This window comes from Notolepis coatsorum (assembly GCF_963971535.1).
Source record: "Notolepis coatsorum genome assembly, contig: SCAFFOLD_265, whole genome shotgun sequence".
Classification (NCBI taxonomy): domain Eukaryota; kingdom Metazoa; phylum Chordata; class Actinopteri; order Aulopiformes; family Paralepididae; genus Notolepis; species Notolepis coatsorum.
Genome location: NW_028173094.1, coordinates 228,042 through 249,100, shown reverse-complemented (window position 1 = coordinate 249,100; position 21,059 = coordinate 228,042). Strand labels below are relative to the sequence as shown.

Here is a 21,059-nt window from a genome sequence, read left to right as displayed (position 1 = left end):
TTTCATCCAGCCTGACGTTATCATTGGGAATGGCTCTGAGCTCGAAAAGGGCAAATACCGCCGCCTATCGTCTCCCGGATGGTAATGCACATCATTGGATTGGATTGAGTGGCCATGTGCATCAGGAAAAAACTCCGGTCCAGGGTTTCCCCATCTCTGGCAAGCAGTGTCTGTTACCACATTCACTGGGGAGGCTCGGAGCAGCTTTCGATTATGTGTTTCGGACTATAACGTTGGATCAATAAACGCGATCAATATTTGGAATGCCGATCAGGAATTGGATTAATCTTTTTGCAGAACATCTGATGTGAGGTAAGGACTCTATTTTACCAGTATTGGGTTAATCAGATGTTTTTTTCATAGCGATCACAACGTGTCTGTGTGTGTGTGTGCGTGTATGACGTTAGCGCTGACCAGGTCATGGATAATAGATTTTTCAGCCCGCTTCTCTAGCATGCATAAGTACACATATACTATCGATAATCTAGCGTTTATTTGAAAACGATTCATAAATCAGCAGAAAAATTACAACGTATTTTGTGTATTCCACTAAAGGGCTATTATTGCGGAATTTCTCTGAAATTACTAGAACTCTCCGAAACTATACTCGTATTCAAAACGGTATAAAACGGAAATGTACGAATGAAAAAACTATCCGTTTCGTACATGTTGACTGCAAGCAAGTCATTGATAAGCGAGGGGTGTTTTAGACCCATAGCCATAATTTAAGATATAGTTTAAGCGTTCGCAAATATCCCCGACCTCCCATTGACTAAAGCACTGGCACTCAAGGGGTTATCTGGGCAAAGGGGCGTGGCACCCAATGTGTTAAGGCCCGACAACACACGTTAATGTCCCCATGGGCCGGACACGTCTTCTTTAAACAAGTCAAGAAGAAACATCACAATAAATCAACAACAAAACAAAAACACCATGAAGTCCAAACGTTTTTAAATAAATGAATGCAACACTCCCAGACATACCCCACGCGAAGGTAAGGAAAAACTCACTAAAACCTAGCAATAGGAAAAAATGCACCACAGGCAATGTGGAGGAGAGAAACCTTAGAAGGGCCGTTCAAAGGGGTTCTCTCTTCTTAGATGTCGGTGATGCTATAAAACAGGCGAACAGTTGGTAAGCATGTACATATACGTGTAATGAAACACAAATAAGTGCATGCAATAGCAACTTGGGTATATAAGAACATTTTGAAAGATTGAAAATAGAGCTGATGACGGATCCAGATCCAGATGACAGCAGGGACGCGGCAACTAGGGGTGCGGCAGGGGCTGCAGCACCCCCTGCTGGCGGGGAGTGTAACTGCAACTGCAAGGTTGTTTTGGCTTTTATTCCAAATTTGTAACCGAGGCTACTCATGTCACAGAGCGGAGCGGCACTGCAGATTTACCCTACTCTTGGAATTCATTGCCAGATCGTCATAGGGGCGCTGTCTCGATAATGCAGTGTATTAACAGCGTGTAGCCGACGCATGAACCGGTTGGGATTCGAATAGACGCGGCCTGGAAGCGTCAACGCGGAACTGGAAATCCGTTGGTAAAAGAAATAGACGCAGCGGCTGCGCCCTGGAATAGTTTTGGGACGCTGAATTCGCAGTAAAGGAATATATGAACAAGTCAGCAGAACTATCCGAGCCCCCGGGAGGGTGGTCGAAGACCTTTTGCATGTCGGCGATCATGTATGCAGGGAACGAATTGCAGAGGGAGGGCGCAACAGGTAAGCTGGGCTGTGATGTGTGCATCAAAACGGTTACATTGTTTGTCTCGCACGCTCAGAGCGCGGAGTTGGGCAGCGGTATCCTCTAGTGAACGAGAGTGTTGGTTATGACGTTATTATTATATCACTTATCTCAGCATTCAGCACCCCCTCATAACATGTTTCAGACCCTGTTGAACTATCGCTCTGACTCAATAGTATCCATCTGCAGAACCTCAGCACCAGCACTCTCTCTGTTTGCAGATAGCGAGCATTTTGACGTGTTGCGTGGTGGCGATGTCTCGCAGACAATACAACTACAAGTATAATTATATAATATATATATTTTATATAAAAAAAAGATTATATATAAAAAAAAAAAAATTAATCAAAAACGATCGATATCTCAGCACCCCCACTTCCCGCGGACTTCCCGCGTCCCTGGATGACAGAGGTATGGGGGCGGCGTAGAGGGGATCGCATCCTCCCAGCCATCATCACGGGACGTCCACCACTCCGATCATCACCAGGAGACAACCTCTCTTAGGGAGACAGGGAGACAGGGACAGGCGATAGATGTCGGTGATAGTAGTGTTGCAATAAAACAGTATTGTATTGTCATCATGCAGCACAAGTACAGTACAATGAAGAGGTTTGACAACCAACCAGAGTGCAAATGTAACAGTAAAGTACAATAGTACTAATATACAATGTACAGGTGATTAAACTGGGTATAAAATATAGCACTGCTAATCACATGCATGTAGTGTTGTTGTAGTATTGAATTGAATTTAACTAGATATATAATGCTATTTCATACATATTTTACAACTAATACTTAAGTTTAATGAATATGTTGTCCTTTTAACACTTTTTGTCACTGTATAATAGAAACCTTTTCCAAGGTATACCTACTTCCCTACTATCCAATTTCTCAAACTAAATCCATGTTTATCAACAAGATGTTGTAGTTGAAATGTTTCCCTTTCACGTTTTTTTTTTTTTCAGTTTGAGACAGATTTCAGTAGAGGGTTGGCAAGGAGACAGACCGAGGGAATACAGGGAGAGACTAAATGGAGATCCTGTAAGAGGTCCTGAGAAAAAGATAAGAAAAGTATTCCGAACCATTAACACTATGATCGCCGATGACGAGTTAAGACGTCATTCCTAGCCATGCTCATTCTGCCGAAGACGCCGTAACTCGTCTTTGATGTCAATATTATTGAAATCATATTTCCTTTCCGGAGCCCTGAGATGTACTGGTGAGCTCCACTCAACTGTCTAACGGTTCGAGAGCGCCATCTGGTGGCCGATCACCAGGGAGGGGCGCGCCAAACAGGAAGTGCTCATCCATATGTACTCCGGGCACTCGCGATTGGTAGCCGGACTCCATCTCAACACACTGGATGATCAATCGCTCGCCCTAACTCAATAAACAACTTTATTTGGACGTATATAGTATTATACAACCTGGAAATGGTTCATCAGGATCAACATCCCATAATAGAAAACGGTCTACTCCACGCTGATCGTCCAACGGCGCGAGGAACATACGGTAAGATTCAGCGTTATTTTCTAACGTATTCCATATAAACTGCTATGATGAACATATGACCCACTGAATCATCTAACGCTGCCCACGGAATTATAAACGATCCCCCGCCCATCCGGTCATCATCAGATCATACGTAGATCATTCTAGAAGTACGTCCAGTTGAAATTTTTCATCTCGCACAGATTCCTACCAAACTGTATCTGATCATCAATATAATGCATTTAGGGCTATAAATCACGTTCTGAAGAAAGCTGCAGAAAACGATAAAAACATACTTATACTTTAGACCATATTTTAGTATGAATATGTGAATGAAAAAGTTTAACGTTGCTACACCCTGAACAATACATATAGGACATTGAATGGGCCATAATAATGGCAATGTAGCAATAGAATTTAAAAAGTTATAGCCCTGCAAAGAAGGGGAACTTCTCCATAGACAAATAGAGCTGGCGAGGGATGGTAAATTATGAATTTAACCCATGGCGATTAAAGTGTTAAACTTATCAAATACGTTATGTGTGCTGTACACTGAGACCATAGAACAGGTAGCCCAGTTTATCTAGAAAATCTCGTAGTGTACACACACACACAAGCTATCTCATCCCATTTACCTCATCCCATTTATAGTGTACTGTAACTACTCTGCATTGTATATTGTACATATGTATATTGAAAATCTTTGTCTTGTTTACACTTTTTTTCTCTCTACTTTTTCTCCCCATTTTTCTATTTTTTCTCCCATCCCAATTTCGTATTATCCAATTCTGTCTCGAACGTTGCTAGACCATGCCTCCCACTGATCGGCTGCAATGTGGACGAAGCCTTGCATCACGTGTCCCCTCCGGTACACGAGGAGGCAGCCGTTGCATCTTTTCACCTGTACAGCGCGATCTCTCAGCGGCGAGGGGTAACGCGTGGGAGGCTCACGCTGCCCCCAATTCTGCTGTACAGGCGCACCAACCGACCTGTAGGAGTCGCTGTCCACAACGTCCGATCCCCACCCACCGGCTTTCCCACCCCCTAATACTGCCAATTGTATTAGTATGAATGACCAGCCAAGCCGGAAGCAACGCCGAGAGCTGTGCTTGAATCCAGCATCTCCTGCGTTGGTGGCGAGCGCCTTGCCCACTGCGCCACTTAGCCGCCCTTTGTTTATACTTGTTTAAGTACTTGTGTTATGGATGTGTTAGCAGAGGGCCCAGGTGCAAACAGATACGAGGGAGAGGTAGATATGGATTGTCAAAAGTGAGCACTGCTCCTTTAATTTGAACACTTCGAGCCAGGGGTGAAGTGTAACCAAAAACAATCCAATTGCAAACAAGGGCAGCAACAAAGATATTACAAAAATTGTCTTTACTTCAAAAAGGGTAGCAACCAAAACAAGGAATCTCATAAATGAGAGCAGGTACAAAAACAACAGAGGAACCACAGCAGAGCTGGTAGGGGAAGGCACAACTAATCTACAAAATAAACACTAAGAAAACGAGACTGTAAAAACGAAAACAAAGATGACAATACAAACTGAAAAACTAGACTTACTGAAAAATAGGGAGACAAGGAACGAATGACAGCGCAAGGACGAGGGTAACAGCAAGGACAGGATACACAGGAACATCAAGACAGGGATCTCAAAACAAGGAACTCCAATAATGAACCGACAACAAGAGTAGGGAAACATAGGGGGAACAATCAACACTAAAGAGAGAGCAGGGCAATTAGCAAAACGAGACACACATGTGGGAAAGGCAGAACTAACACAGGGCTACAGGAAAACACCAGACCAAACACAATGGGGAATATAAACAGGGAAGCACACAGAACTAACTACACAATAAGACTGAACACTAGACAGAGTAAACAAAACAACATACAAGGAACTAATAAATAACAATTAACAAGGGAACAAGAGACAATGTAGCAGGGGAAGGGCACAGAGAGACATGTAGACATTGAATATACACCAGTGCACCAGGAGGGTATGCATGAGGGAGACAAGGGGAAGTTCAGATGAATGTCCAGCAGGGGGAGGTACAGATGGGAAATGTCTGTGCAAAGGTGGGGGTAAATGTGGGGGTTGTAGAAGAGTACAGGCAGGGGGGAAGGGTCCTAGAATAGGCAGAGGAATATTGTTCATGAGTGGAGGGAGACCATGGGAGAGAATGTGAAAAGGAGGGGGCTCTTGAGGAGTACAGACAGGGGAGAAAGGTCCAGGGACAGGTGGACAAGGTCCAGGGACAGGTGGACCCTTACACTTGACTTTCTATTTTATACTTATTATACTTTTTATAATTATCTATAGCACACTCTCAGGAGCAAAACAGAAAGAAGCATTTCATACAAAAGTATCCTGTATTTCTGTATGACAACTAATAAAGAAACTTGAAACTTGAAACTTGACACACACACACACACACACACACACACACACACACACACACACACACACACACTTGAATAAAAAAGGTGAAGATTTTACATGGGGTCTGAGAAAACAAGTCATTAGTGTGAATGTTGTCCTGATTACTATAATAAGTAAATTACATTTTAATTCAAAATGTATCTGATAATTTTTGTCCATGTTTCTAAAATATCTATCTTGAATTGGTCTCATTACAAATACCAAGAGAAGAAACTGACAGGGCAATTACAAACATTCAGAGTCAATTCTCTACCACCATCAAGAACAGAAAGACTTGGGGAATTGTGGAGAAATGTGCAGTTAAAATACAGGACAAAGGAGAGAAATCTACAAAAGATTTTGAACCTAACCCCGTCATCTACAGAAGCGTCATTTAACCATGAGATGGAAGTCCAGCCTGACCCAGTGCTATACAGTGTATTTTGTGACACAAAAAAACTGTTTTTCAAAGTGATTAAACTCTTAATACTACCAGTGTCTTTATACCTGTATCACTGCACATATTAATACTATCATGGTGTCTTTATACCTGTATCACTGCACATATTAATACTACCATGGTGTCTTTATACCTGTATTACTCCACATATTAATACTATCATGGTGTCTTTATACCTGTATCACTGTACATATTAATACTACCAGTGTCTTTATACCTGTATCACTGCACATATTAATACTACCATGGTGTCTCTTTATACCTGTATCACTGCACATATTAATACTACCATGGTGTCTTTATACCTGTATCACTGCACATATTAATACTATCATGGTGTCTTTATACCTGTATCACTGCACATATTAATACTACCATGGTGTCTTTATACCTGTATTACTCCACATATTAATACTATCATGGTGTCTTTATACCTGTATCACTGTACATATTAATACTACCAGTGTCTTTATACCTGTATCACTGCACATATTAATACTACCATGGTGTCTCTTTATACCTGTATCACTGCACATATTAATACTACCATGGTGTCTTTATACCTGTATCACTGCACATATTAATACTACCATGGTGTCTTTATACCTGTATCACTGCACATATTAATACTACCAGTGTCTTTATACCTGTATCACTGCACATATTAATACTACCAGTGTCTTTATACCTGTATCACTGCACATATTAATACTACCAGTGTCTTTATACATGTATCACTGCACATATTAATACTACCAGTGTCTTTATACCTGTATCACTGCACATATTAATACTACCAGTGTCTTTATACCTGTATCACTGCACATATTAATACTACCAGTGTCTTTATACCTGTATCACTGCACATATTAATACTACCAGTGTCTTTATACCTGTATCACTGCACATATTAATACTACCAGTGTCTTTATACCTGTATCACTGCACATATTAATACTACCAGTGTCTTTATACCTGTATCACTGCACATATTAATACTACCATGGTGTCTTTATACCTGTATCACTGCACATATTAATACTACCAGTGTCTTTATACCTGTATCACTGCACATATTAATACTACCATGGTCTTTATACCTGTATCACTGCACATATTAATACTACCAGTGTCTTTATACCTGTATCACTGCACATATTAATACTACCATGGTCTTTATACCTGTATCACTGCACATATTAATACTACCAGTGTCTTTATACCTGTATCACTGCACATATTAATACTACCAGTGTCTTTATACCTGTATCACTGCACATATTAATACTACCATGGTCTTTATACCTGTATCACTGCACATATTAATACTACCAGTGTCTTTATACCTGTATCACTGCACATATTAATACTACCATGGTCTTTATACCTGTATCACTGCACATATTAATACTACCATGGTCTTTATACCTGTATCACTGCACATATTAATACTACCAGTGTCTTTATACCTGTATCACTGCACATAATAATACTACCATGGTCTTTATACCTGTATCACTGCACATATTAATACTACCAGTGTCTTTATACCTGTATCACTGCACATATTAATACTACCAGTGTCTTTATACCTGTATCACTGCACATATTAATACTACCAGTGTCTTTATACCTGTATCACTGCACATATTAATACTACCAGTGTCTTTATACCTGTATCACTGCACATATTAATACTACCATGGTGTCTTTATACCTGTATCACTGCACATATTAATACTACCATGGTGTCTCTTTATACCTGTGTCCTCTTGTAGCTTTCTTGTACTACTGACAAAAAAATATGCAAATGTCTCTGCTTTCTGTTGTACCAAGTTATTTACCTAGTTACCGAGACCCTTTTGAGGAACGTGATGATAGCACCATGACCATTGATTAATGCTTCCATTGAAACACTAGCCTGATAGTGTGAATCCAGCAGGATACACACAGAGGCAGAGACACAAAAGTACATGAATCATGCCTGTAAAATGAGGCGAGAGCCAGTGGCGGACTGGCCATCGGGACGTTCGGGACGAATCCCGATGGGCCGGAACCAAAGTGGGCTGGTCCAAAAAAAAATTATATATATTTTTTTTTTACTTTTTTTTGGGGGGGGGGGGGGGGGGGGGGGGCAGTGTGTGGGCCAGTGTGTGGGCCAGTGTGTGGGCCGGTGTGTGGGCCGGTGTATGGGCCAGTGTGTGGGCCAGTGTGTGGGCCACTAATGTGGGCCGGTGTGGGCCAGTGTGTGGGCCGGTGTGTGGGCTGGTGCGTCTGAATGTCCCGGGCTGAATTTGTGTCCCAGTCCGCCACTGGCGAGAGCACTAAATCAAAGTACACTTTCCTCTGCTTTCAGCAACGCTGACCTGAAGACTCTGCTGGCTATTGGCGGATGGAACTTCGGCACTGCCAAGTGAGTATCCAATAGGATCAATGATGCCAGGACCTTGAGTCCCTTGTTAAGATGCTGATTGTTATTGTCTCTCTCCTCAGTTAAGATGCTGATTGTTATTGTCTCTCTCCTCAGTTAAGATGCTGATTGTTATTGTCTCTCTCCTCAGGTTCACAGCCATGGTGGCCAGTGCCGCTAACCGCCAGACCTTCATCAAAAGTGTGATCAAGTTCCTGCGCATGTATGAGTTTGATGGTCTGGATGGATGGCCTCCCCCCCCCCCCCCCCCCCCTCCCCCATCCTCACGCAAACCTCCCCCCCACGAGCACGACTGGCGACGTGCACGGAAGGAGGGGCGGATCCCTCGACTGCCTCACACGCCCAAAACCCTAAGCCACTACCCTCTCCTTAACTCCCACCCCCCACTCTCCGCCCTCCCTCCCATCCCCCAAATTCCCTCCCCCGAGGGTGCTTCCTGAAGCTCACTGACTTTCGACATAAATGAACATTGTATCAACAAATGTGCTTTGTTTTGTATTAATTTAGGGTTGTGCCATTATTATTATGCAAAGATAATAATTGTGATTAATTCTGTAATGAGTTGTGTGTTTCTAGCATCCTTGACACCCAAGGACAACGATGGAAATAAGTCAAGAGGCTTTTACGTTACTATCCTTGACAGCAATGTAAGCTGGAGTAATGATCTGTTTATGTTGTGGAGTCTAAATAAAAACCTGAACCTGAACCTGAACCTGGATATTGACTGGGAGTACCCCGGGTCTCGTGGTTCCCCATCTGTGGACAAGGCGCGCTACACTGTCCTGTGTCAGGTCTGTCTGCTTTAATCCATATGATATATTGTTATTATTATTATCATTATTATAATAATAGCACCCTTATATATCTGAATATAATGCAACAATACAATATACCTCCTCCTCCTCCTTGCCTCCTCCTGTCCCTCTTGTAGGAGCTGCTGACGGCCTTTGAGGCGGAGGGCAAGAGCACCAACCGTCCTCGTCTGATGCTGACGGCTGCCGTCTCCGCTGGAAAGGGAACCATTGAGACTGGATACCAGATTGCTGAGATCGGAGCGTTAGTACACAGACGTGCACACGCGCACCTGCTCTCATGCACTCCCATGTTTTCACATGCCCCTTTGCAGTGGCTCCCTGTAGCTTTGAAAAATTATAATAATATGGTAATAAATAACGGTTATTTTTTATTTATTTTCAAAAGGAACACCTCTTATTTGGAGATCGAGGTGATACTGTGACACTGAAATAAAAAAGTGTTTAATATTTCATCAACTAGGGCGGCTAGGTGGCACAGTGGGCAAGGCGCTCGCCACCAACGCAGAAGATGCTGGGTTCGAGCCCAGCTCTCGGCGTTGCTACCAGCTTGGCTGGTCGTTCATACTAATACAATTGGCAGTATTAGGGGGTGGGAAGCTGGTGGGTGGGGATCGGACGTTGTGGACAGCGACTCCTACAGGTCGGTTGGTGCGCCTGCGCAGTAGAATCAGGAGGCGACGGGGGCGGCGTGTCCCTCCCACGCAGACCCTCGCTGCTGAGAGATCGCGCTGTGCAGGTGAAAAGATGCGACGGCTGCCTCCTCGTGTACCGGAGGGGACACGTGATGCAAGGCTTCGTCCACATTGCAGCCGGCTTGTGGGAGGCATGGCCTAACAACGTTCGAGACAGGGGAGGGTAGAATTGTACAATAAGAAATTGGGGAAGGGAGAAAAATAGAAAATGGGGGAGAAAAAGTAGATTAAAAAAAAAATGTCATCAACTAAAATATATACGTCACACCCCGGTGCCTCTCCCTGCCATCTGCAGATGGCTAATCTTGCATTTCCGACCCCTAGTAAGCTAACCAGGAGTAGATAGAGAAATTATAGGAAATATATAAATAGATGCGTTCGTTAGAGAACACTAATTTCAATAATCTATGCCTTATTCTATGCGCACTGCCAGCCAGCTACACTTAACATTTTGACAGAGAAGATAATCTCCCAATTCAGATACAATTCAAAACAAACGGTTCCAAACATATTGAATGTTTGTCGGCATATTTTCACACCAACTGGGTCCGTTGTCTCTTATTCGGAATGGATTTGGTGCCAAAAACGGGTGTTTTTTCACACAGTGTGGGAGATAATACAGCCGGACTATCTAACAATAATTAACATATTTACAAGTCGGATTAAGTTTTGTAAATAAGGAGACAGATATAGAAGATTTCAAAATAAATGAATAAATGAAAAAAAGAATAACAATAAAAAATAACAATAGGTACATACTAGAATTAAGCTTTTAAATAAATTCCAACCCCTCTCTATATATAATATAACTACAGTATATATAAAACGTTATGTAGTATCTTAAATTTTAAGGGTAAATAGGTTTTGCCGCTCCAGATTAACTTTATTTCGTGGCAGAGGGCAAAATGGCTTTTGATAGTAAAGGTTGCCGACCCCTGGGATAGGGGGAGAGGTTGCTACTGCTGGCCACACCTCAGGTTCTGCCAAGGGAGGTCTGGAGAAACACAAACTATAATAATTTACTAAACTCCAATCCACACATCAAAACAAAACAAAAGAAAATGTCAACAAAGTGCAGTACCAAAGCTGGGCTCTTTTGCCTAGAGGTCACTGTTTGATTCTACCTTTACGCAAAGGAACACAACACTCATTGACAGTTATCCCCATGTGTTGTCACCAGCCTGCTGGATTACTTCCACGTGATGACCTACGACTTCCATGGCTCCTGGGATCGCGTGGTTGGAGAGAACAGCCCTCTGTACAAAGGCGCCGCCGACAAGGGCTACAGCATCTACTTCAACATGGTGAGCTGGATGATTCATTTACAATGATCATATTTTAGGCATTTAGCAGATGCTGTTATCCAGAGCAACTATATTGACCTATCTCAAACCCTGCCCTCTTTCCTTGATCCTCCAATCTCCGGGAAGCAACCGTTGTTATAGGATGATCAAGACAAGAGAGCGGGTTTGAGAACAGGTCCATATCACTGGATGTAATGAATAGCACTGTAATAGCACTGCTTTTTTACAGGGTTTTTTACTTTTTGTTTGTGATGATTCTTCTCATAGCGCCTGGTTCCCTCTCCTTAGGACTATGCTATGAACTACTGGAAGAGCAACGGTGCACCAGTTGAGAAGCTGCTGGTTGGTATGGCCACCTATGGACACAACTTCAAGCTGGCCTCCCCCTCTAACACAGCTGTGGGAGCTCCCAACACTGGACCTGGACCTGCCGGTCCCTTCACCCGTCAGACTGGCTTTTTGGCCTACTATGAGGTGAGATAAGATGAGGCTTGAGACATGTTGTCCTACTATGAGGTGAGATAAGATGAGGCTTGAGACATGGTGTCCTACTATGAGGTGAGATAAGATGAGGCTTGAGACATGTTGTCCTACTATGAGGTGAGATAAGATGAGGCTTGAGACATGTTGTCCTACTATGAGGTGAGATAAGATGAGGCTTTAGACATGTTGTCCTACTATGAGGTGAGATAAGATGAGACAGGTCAATTGACTACAAAACAAAAGAAAAACACATCCAATGATCTTTAAGGTGGTGGAACGAGCGTGAGTGTGCGAACTATAGAGTGTGTGTATGATAAACGGGAAAAGAGACCTAAATCTCTACCCCCTCCTCTCAGATCTGCACCTTCCTGAAGACAGCCACTGAGGCCTGGGACGCCCCTCAGCAGGTGCCCTATATCTGCACCTTCCTGAAGACAGCCACTGAGGCCTGGGACGCCCCTCAGCAGGTGCCCTATGCCTTCACCAGTGAGGTCTGGGTCGGATATGACAACATCAAGAGTTTCAACATCAAGGTATGTTTATATGCGATTGTTCAGATGTTGCACATCGCTGTGCTTTATGACCAGTTGAACCACTGTGTGTCTCTCCACAGTCCCAGTTTAACCACTGTGTGTCTCTACAGTCTCAGTTTAACCACTCTGTGTGTCTCTATACAGTCCCAGTTTATCCACTCTGTGTCTCTACAGTCCCAGTTTAACCCCTGTGTCTCTGTGTCTCTCTACAGGCTGACTGGCTGAAGAAGAGTGGTTTTGGAGGAGCCATGATCTGGAGTCTGGACATGGATGACTTCAGCGGCACCTTCTGTGGCCAGGGGAAATATCCTCTGATCAGCGCCCTGAGAACTGCCCTGGGAACTAGCAGTGGTAAGACACACACACAGACAGACACATACAGACACACACACACACACACACACACACACACACACACACACACACACACACACACACACACACACACACACACACACACACACACTCCCCCCAGGCCATCAGAGCCTTGAACACTGAACTCTCCACACACAAGCACACATGAGCACACACACAACACACACACTGTACACGCTCACACACTAGCAGCCACTTTAACATGAGCACACACACACTCATGCTGCACACGCTCACACTATGGACACTTTACAGAAGGAAAGATCACTTTAAGAATAGTATAGCTTGAGATCGTAAATAGCTCTGTAAATAGCTCATGTACAGATACCGATATACCTACTTTGTTTACTTGTTTATTGCACTATGTTGCACTATTGGTTGGACTCTTATATTATTACTTGTATTTGCACATTGTTGCGGGCGAGACCCCCCGCATTTCACTGTATACCTGTATGCCGTGACAAATAAAAACTCTTGTATCTTGTACACAGCCCTGCACACACAGTTCGCTCTCTTGATATTTTCTTCTTTTCCTGTCCCACCTAGACTGCAAACCTCGCCCTGACCCCCTGCCAGCCGTCACCCCCACCGCACACCCAATAACCCACCCAGGCGGCGGTGGTGGAAGTGGAGGAGATGGTGGATCCGGTGGATCTGGTGGAACTGGCTTCTGTGCTGGCAAATCCGACGGACTCTACCCTGACCTCAAAAACAAGAACCACTTCTATCATTGCTCACAGGGAAATACCTACAACCAGCAATGTGCTGCCGACCTGGTCTTCGACGTCAGCTGCAAGTGTTGCAACTGGCCTTAAAAAGGACTTCGCTCCAGTTCCATAGAATGGTTCCCCCAGCCTTCTTCAGTTAGGAGCTGGTCTGGGATCTGCCTAAGAGGGCATTAGGGATGCACCATATATGGCTATATTATTTCTTTGTCTTGCTGCCGTTGTGTGTGTTTGTGAGTATTGAGAGTTTGTTTGGGTAATGTTACTTGCATGTGACAATGACTCAGCATAGGATTGTTTCAGTAATTTGATTATCATAGACATTTGTTTTATGTTTTCAGATCATATCAACATCTGTAATATTGGTTAACATCGGTGCATCCCTAAAGACCATGATGGTATGACCCATGTAATTAGGGTTCCATAGAAAGTAACATCACAGATATTTTCCAAATAAATACATGATTTAAACGAGTCTCCTGTGTCTTCTATTGATCAGCTCTATTTACAGTTGGTGTCAATAATGTCACCGTAGACCAAAGAGGTACCAAGAAGTTCTTTATTGTAGCAGAATTTTGAGATGATCAGAGATGTGGTCGACACCAATCATTATCATCAATGACATCATCATCATCCTCATCGTAATCATCACCCCATAAGTTAATGCATGTATGACCGTAACAGTAGTAAACTAATCTAGTAGACACATCAACACCAGGAATGTAACAGACACATCAACACCAGAAATATAAGGCAAAAGAGCCCCTTCTGGTGTTGCACTGTGTTTACAGCATGTGAGGGCAACAAGGCTGCTGATTTGGCAGCCAAAGAGGCCCTGAGGAGGGAGGAGGTGGATGTGGGCATAGCCTTGGGGATCTCAGAATACTGCAGTAAAATAAAGGAGGAGATGGGAGGTGGCAGAAGGAATGGGAGGGAGAAAAAAATTGAAGGTTTTATTACAACATACAAAATAATGTCATGGGAGGGAACGTCACTCTGGGGAACGACAGAAGGGAACTGGTGATAATGACAAGGTTGAGGTTTGGACACTGACTGTGGACTAGCAGGGGGACTGGCTGGCATTGGGAAGCATGACAATGGACTGTGTGAATGTGGGGCAGAAGAAACGGTGCAACATGTGATTATGGAATGTGCTAAATACACAACGAAGAGGAGTGTGCTGTTCACTGCAGTACTGGATGCAGGGCTGCCCTGCATCTCACTGAGGAATATACTAAAACCTGACGAACAGCAAACTAAAGTGCAGTGGTGAAAGCTGTCACAGAGTTTCTTGTGGACACAGGCCTGTACTATATACCTGTATGTCATGTATGTCCGTCCCTATGTCATAAATGTCATGATGTCATGTATGTTGTGTAACTTGTGTATGTCATAAATGTCACTATGAAATTAAAATGGGGGACCCTGATGTAAACAAGACAAACGTATTTCTCTGGTCTGCATCACCTTAACAATTGTGTGTATTGAGCCGTACTGTATTGTACCCCTTCTGCAATCTGTTAAATAAAGTTTTCATTCATTCATTCATTCATTCATTCATTCATTCATTCATCATTCATTCATTCATTCATTCATTCATTCATTCATTCATTCATTCATTCATTCATTCATTCATTCATTCATTCATTCATTCATTCATCATAAGGTGGTAAGGCCACAGTAGTGTGCAGTACCTAACACAAACAGTGTGAGGCAGCAATACGCCGACGAGTAGACTGCCGGAAAGCCAAAAGAAGAAGAAGACGAAGAAGAAGACGAAGAAGAAGAAGAGAGGGAACTTCCGGGAAGTCTTTTCTCTGAGGCGACGAGAAGAACAGGACACACGCAGCCGATATTTTACAATAATGGTAAGATTTTGTTATTTATTTGGTGCCAATTGTCAAAATAAAAGTCAGATTAGTTACACAATGGAACGATACTTAGACATTTAGCTTCAGATAAGCACAGAAATGGTATATTTTCTTTTTACAGCTGTTGGATTGGAAGGCATCCTGGGCATGGGCTCAGCCCGACCAGAGAGATGACAACCTGTTAGCGTGGCGACACAGGAGTGTGACATAAATAACTTGTCATTTTCAATCTAGGATTCCTTTTAACGGTCTTTATCAAAAAAGACATTTAGTTGGCCTTTGCCCTGCGCACTCAGACACGTGGGTCTTGTGGGACAACGTGGTTAGCTTGCTGTTAGCTTAGCTGTGAGCCCAGGAGACTGTTAACGTTATATTTTCACTAACAACGTGTTTTAAATATAAATATGGCACCAATGAATATTTGCACATGCTGCTCTGGAAAACATCAACACCATTTCCGAAGTTGCGTTTTTGTCTTTTTAGATATGTTTGTCAAGTTTCACCCAAGTTTCACGTTTTATTTTGTCACACATAAGGACCAGGTGATTCCAATACAGTGAAATGATTGGTTCTGTATATTGGCCCCATATGATTATATATTATATATTATTATATTAAATATATACATGTATAAAACTAGAAGTACAAACCCAGGTGTAATGGTGTTCAAGTTAAATCTGTCCATCCCTCTGAGTCAATGGCTGTGCTGACAGCACATACTGTAACTCCTGAACACCTGGGGTCTGCAGACTGCCATTTAAACGTTGCACATGATGTGAAATTATTACCTCGAGGTGGAGGTCGCAGCTGAATTGTTGCCAGTTGCCACGTGGATTGATTGAAAAGTTTATTAACAGATTGCAGAATGGGTACAGTACAGCTCAATACATACAATTGTTAAGGGGATGCAGACCAGAGAAAGACTTTCGTCTTGTTTACATCAGGGTCCCCCATTTTCAATTCATCATAACATATATGACAATGACATACAGATAGACAGTACTGCTACATCTATACATTTATGACATATCAGATTAGCAAATACAGTAGTTTGTGATACAAAAAGTGTCCAAAAAAAGAGTGTATATACATTTGATGTAGAAACTGTACATTGGAGGAGGTTGGGTGGGTGGGTGGGTGGGGGCTGTACATTGGGGGGGGGGGGGGTACTGTACACTCTACACTCTACATTGGAATGCTGACAAAGCCATACTTGGTCATTTACTGTACAACTGGGTTAGGACATTTGGAGGGGCCTGTTTCGACCAACAGTGCAGCAGGATTGAGTTTCAAGTTTCTTTAATAGTTGTCATACAGAAGTACAGAATACTTTCATACAAAATGCTTCTTACTGTTACGCTCCAGAGACTGTGCTAGACAAGATAGTATCAAATAACATAGTATAGCATGTAAATTAGAAGTAGAAAATGAGGTCAGTGTTCAGTATAGACATATGTACAATGTTCGATGCAGAATAGACGTAACTGAGTTACCATATAATATACTATGCAGTGTACTAATGTACAATATTATATAGTGCAAAGCAGAAATGGGATGACGATGAGGTACAATTTACAGTAAGGTGTACGAGTTGTAGTGCAATCCTTCATCAATAAATATAAAGTGTGGGGAGTGGGTGCTACAGTGTTTGTTTAAAGTGAGTGTGCGTGTGGATGTGTGTGCTGCTATGTGCGTTTGATGGTTGTTTTTGTGTAGTGTTCATTGTTCGTTAAGCAGCCTGATGGCCTGGGGATAGAAGCTTCTTCTGAGTCTTTCTGTGCTCGCCTTGAGACTCCGGTATCGCTTGTCTGACCGCAGCAGTTCAAAGAGGCAGTTGTTCGGGTGACTGGAGTCTTTAATGATTCTCTTAGCCTTGCCCCTGCACCGCTTGTTGTAAATGTTCTGGAGGGTGGGGAGCCCCCCTCCGATTGTGCGTTCGGCTGAACGTGTCACTCTTTGTAGTCTGCTTCGGTCTTGTGCAGTGCTATTCCCAAACCAGGAGGTGATGTTGCCAGTCAGGATGCTCTATTGTACATGAGTAGAAGTTCTTAAGGATCTTCTGACTGACTTGGAACTTCCTTAGGCGCCTGAGGAAGTAGAGGCGTTGTCGTGCCTTCTTCACAACACTGTCAATGTGTGTGGTCCATGTCAAGTCCTCGGATATGTAGGCTCCGAGGTACTTAAAGCTGTTGACTCTCTCAACCGGTGCCCCGTCGATGCTGAGGGGGCTGTAGTCCTTGACCCCCGACCTCCTGAAGTCCACAATCATCTCCTTTGTTTTGCTGACGTTCAGGGAGAGGCTGTTTTCCTGGCACCATCCCGCCAGGACCTTGACCTCTTCCAGGTAGGCCCTCTCGTCGTTGGCAGAGATCAGGCCCACCACCACTGTGTCGTCAGCAAATTTGATGATTGTGTTGCTACTCCGCTGAGCCACACAGTCGTGTGTGTACAGGGAGTAGAGGAGGGGACTCGGAACACAGCCCTGGGGGGCCCCTATGTTGAGGGTGATGGATGAGGAGGTGCAGTTGCCTGCTCTCACCACCTGGGGTCTGCCCGTCAGGAAGTCCAAGACCCACTGGCAGAGGTCATAGTTCAAGCCCAGGTCCCTGAGCTTGGCTATGAGTTTGGAGGGGACTATGGTATTGAATCTGATTGAAAACGTTATTTAACGGATTGCAGAATGGGTACAACAGTGCAGCAGGATTGATTGATTGAAAACGTCATTTAACGGATTGCAGAATGGGTACAGTACAGCTCAATACAAACGACTGCTAAGAGGATGAAGACCAGAAAAATACTTTTGTCTTGTTTACATCAGGGTCCTCCATTTTCAATTCATCAAGACATTTATGACATACAAGAAGACATACAAATATATGGTTCTGTATGTAAGAAAGAGAACATCATAAAAAATATATATATATCCGAAGGGGAAGAAACTGTACATTAGAGGGGGTGGGGGGGATTTTTTCCTAAATTTGCTTAGCAAATTGACCTTGTGTTTCTCCTCCTAGGGCCTAACAAAAATAATGGTTGGTTTCAGGTTGCCGACCGACCCTGCCGATTTAGGTGCGACCCAATATATTTTATGAGTTTAAAAAAAAAATTATATATTAAAAAAAAAAAAAATCATTTTTTTTTTTTTTTTTTTTTTTTTTTTTTTTAGAATAAAGTTTCATAGAAATCTTAGTCAAACATTTAGTATTATGGATATTAAACATGCTGGCAGAGTACATGCATCCATGTTGTTGTGAACATTTTAACCCTTTCACTGCCATACGACAGCCGGTTAACCCTTTCACTGTGACAATACAGAAGGTTAGCCCTTTACTATCACACAACCGACGGCGATGCTCCATCATTAGCATCATTAGCTCCGCATCCGCGGAGCTAATGATGCTAATGATGGAGCATCGCCGTCGGTTGTGTGATAGTAAAGGGCTAACCTTCTGTCGTGTGGCAGTGAAAGGGTTAATTAAATAAAGAAATTCCCTATCCATAGTCGCCGTGGGAAAGAATAAAAAAAAAAAAAAAAAAAAAAAAATTCCCTACCTACCCATGGCCAAACTGACAACCAACCTGAAACCAACTATTATTTTTGTTAGGCCTAGGTGCTGTTGCACGTCTTGTTGGAACATGCGGCAGGCTATGCTCTGTTCGCCATCAAAGAGGTGGAGGAGATCGGCATGCTGCTGCCTCAGGTGAGTCAATATGCTACACATTTTACACATGGACATTCATGCAGTCTCTGTATTATATTAGATTAAAATGTGGGGCGCCCCGCGAACCACATAACGCGCTGAGTCGCGGCACGGCCGACCCGGGTTAGATTCCCAGACTCGTCGTTATTTGCCAAATGTCTTCCCCCAATCTGTCTCCCTTTCCTTCTCTCTCTCTACTGGACTGCCCAGTGGGAAGAAAAAAAACGATAAACGCTTAAAAAAATAAATGTAACTAAAAGGCGACTAATAACATTCATTAGATTAATGTATCGTCATTATTCAGCACAAGTACAGTACAACGAAAAGAAGTTTGGCATCCAAACCAGAGTGCAAATGTAACAGTGCAATAGTAATAACCAGTGCACAGGTGATTAAAGGGGGTATAAAATATATACATTTGTAGCCCCTTTTTTTCCCCACTCTGGACTAATGCCATGTCCTCGGTGCTAACACAGGGGGGCAGAGCCAGCTCTCTCATAAACCTGTAGTGAAGGCAATACCACCTCACTGCGGATCCTGTCGGGAGAAACAAGCCACGCTGTCTTCCTGGGAATAATAACTAGTGTTTGTTATTTGATCACATCCCTATTTTACGTTTGAGGACAAACCATGCACTACTGAGTAATGGTGCTTATCGGATGCACATGCAGAGTTGGTAGTATTAATTCATTAATATGTTGTACAGTGATGCAGGTATAAAGGCGGTATGGTAGTAAGTCATACTGGCCAGCAGTGTAACTAGTAGGGGATATGTATAGATATAGTATATACAGACCGATTTGTATATATATTTCAACAAATTGTTCTAGTAGGTTCTTTGAAAGGACCACTGCACTCGGGACAAATGAATACCTCATGTGGCAGGAGGGGTACTGTGCAGAACCTTCTCTAACCGCAGCGACCTGTTTTATTTCCTCTGCAGGTGGAGGAGAGTGTGCCGAGTATTGCCAAGTTAACAAGCATGGTCAGCCTGGCTGCCTTCTTCCCATTCAAGTCGACACAGGCTGCCCTGGAAAACATCAACTCTATTTCCGAAGGTGTGTTTCTTTTTGTCTGTTGGATATTTTGTTTAGTTTTACCCAGGTGTAATGATGTTAAAGTTAAATCTGTCAATCCTCTGAATCTCTGTGTTGAGAGCATACCGTAACTCCTGAACACCTGGGTACAAGCTGAATACCTCTGTTACCAGAAGTCACGTTAACGAATCACAATATAGACTGCCGTTTACCCACTGGCTTAAGGTGGTGAAACGAGCGTGAGTGCGCAACAGGGTGTAACTAGTAGGGGATATGAATAGATATAGTATCTATCCATCTACAGATGTATAAAAAGGATTATATGCAAGTATATACAGACTGATTTGGATATATATTTCAACAAATTGTTCTAGTAGGCTCTTTGAAAGGACCACTGCACTCGGTACAAATGAATACCTCATGTGGCAGAAGAACGGTACTGTGCAGAACCTTCTCTAACCAAGCCACCTGTTCTATTTCCTCTGCAGGTGGAGGAGAGTGTGCCGAGTATTGCCAAGTTTAACAGCATGGTCAGCCTGGCCGCCTTCTTCCCATTCAAGTTGACACAGGCTGCCCTGGAAAACATCAACTCCATTTCCGAAGGTGTTTCTTTTGTCTGTTCGATATTTTGTTTAGTTTAACCCAGGTGTAATGATGTTAAAGTTAAATCTGTCAATCCTCTGAATCTCTGTGTTGAGAGCATACCGTAACTCCTGAACACCTGGGTACAAGCTGAATACTTCTGTTACCAGAAGTCATGTTAACTAATCACAATATTAGTGGGCAAGGCGCTCGCCACGAATACTGGAGACGCTGGGCTCGCCTGTTCGAGCCCAGCGCTCCACATTGCTTTCAGTTTAGCTGGTCGTCCGTACTAATACACATTGGCCGTATTAGGGGGTGGGAAACTGATGGGTGGGGATCGGGCGTTGTGGACAGCGACTCCTACAGGTCGGTTGGTGC

At 43.2% G+C, this 21,059-nt stretch overlaps 2 protein-coding genes across 11 annotated transcripts in view; both read left to right on the top strand.

Annotated features, from left to right (window-relative positions):
• LOC311247894 (acidic mammalian chitinase-like) overlaps window positions 1-13,577 on the top strand; it is a gene marked incomplete at both ends in the record, with an annotated part of 28,959 nt that extends 15,382 nt beyond the window's left edge. The window contains 9 exons of the mRNA XM_084338870.1: window positions 8,435-8,542; window positions 8,691-8,776; window positions 9,272-9,351; window positions 9,492-9,616; window positions 11,248-11,371; window positions 11,660-11,845; window positions 12,271-12,387; window positions 12,600-12,738; window positions 13,309-13,577. Coding sequence (XP_084194996.1) covers window positions 8,435-8,542; window positions 8,691-8,776; window positions 9,272-9,351; window positions 9,492-9,616; window positions 11,248-11,371; window positions 11,660-11,845; window positions 12,271-12,387; window positions 12,600-12,738; window positions 13,309-13,577 — 1,234 coding nt within the window. The remainder of the gene's footprint in view (window positions 1-8,434; window positions 8,543-8,690; window positions 8,777-9,271; window positions 9,352-9,491; window positions 9,617-11,247; window positions 11,372-11,659; window positions 11,846-12,270; window positions 12,388-12,599; window positions 12,739-13,308) is intronic.
• Window positions 13,578-18,941: 5,364 nt separating this feature from the next.
• The window catches only part of LOC311247897 (nucleolar protein 56-like), a 41,195-nt gene continuing 39,077 nt past the window's right edge, over window positions 18,942-21,059 (top strand). For 8 of the 10 annotated variants that reach the window (XM_084338878.1, XM_084338880.1, XM_084338873.1 and 5 more), the window contains exons 1-3: window positions 18,942-19,059; window positions 20,003-20,117; window positions 20,585-20,699. Coding sequence is in view for 1 of the 10 variants with exons in the window: in XM_084338875.1 (XP_084195001.1) it covers window positions 19,045-19,059; window positions 20,003-20,117 (130 nt within the window). In the remaining 9 variants the exon portion in view is untranslated. The remainder of the gene's footprint in view (window positions 19,060-20,002; window positions 20,118-20,584; window positions 20,700-21,059) is intronic. The other 2 variants (XM_084338877.1, XM_084338875.1) reach the window with 1 other exon arrangement.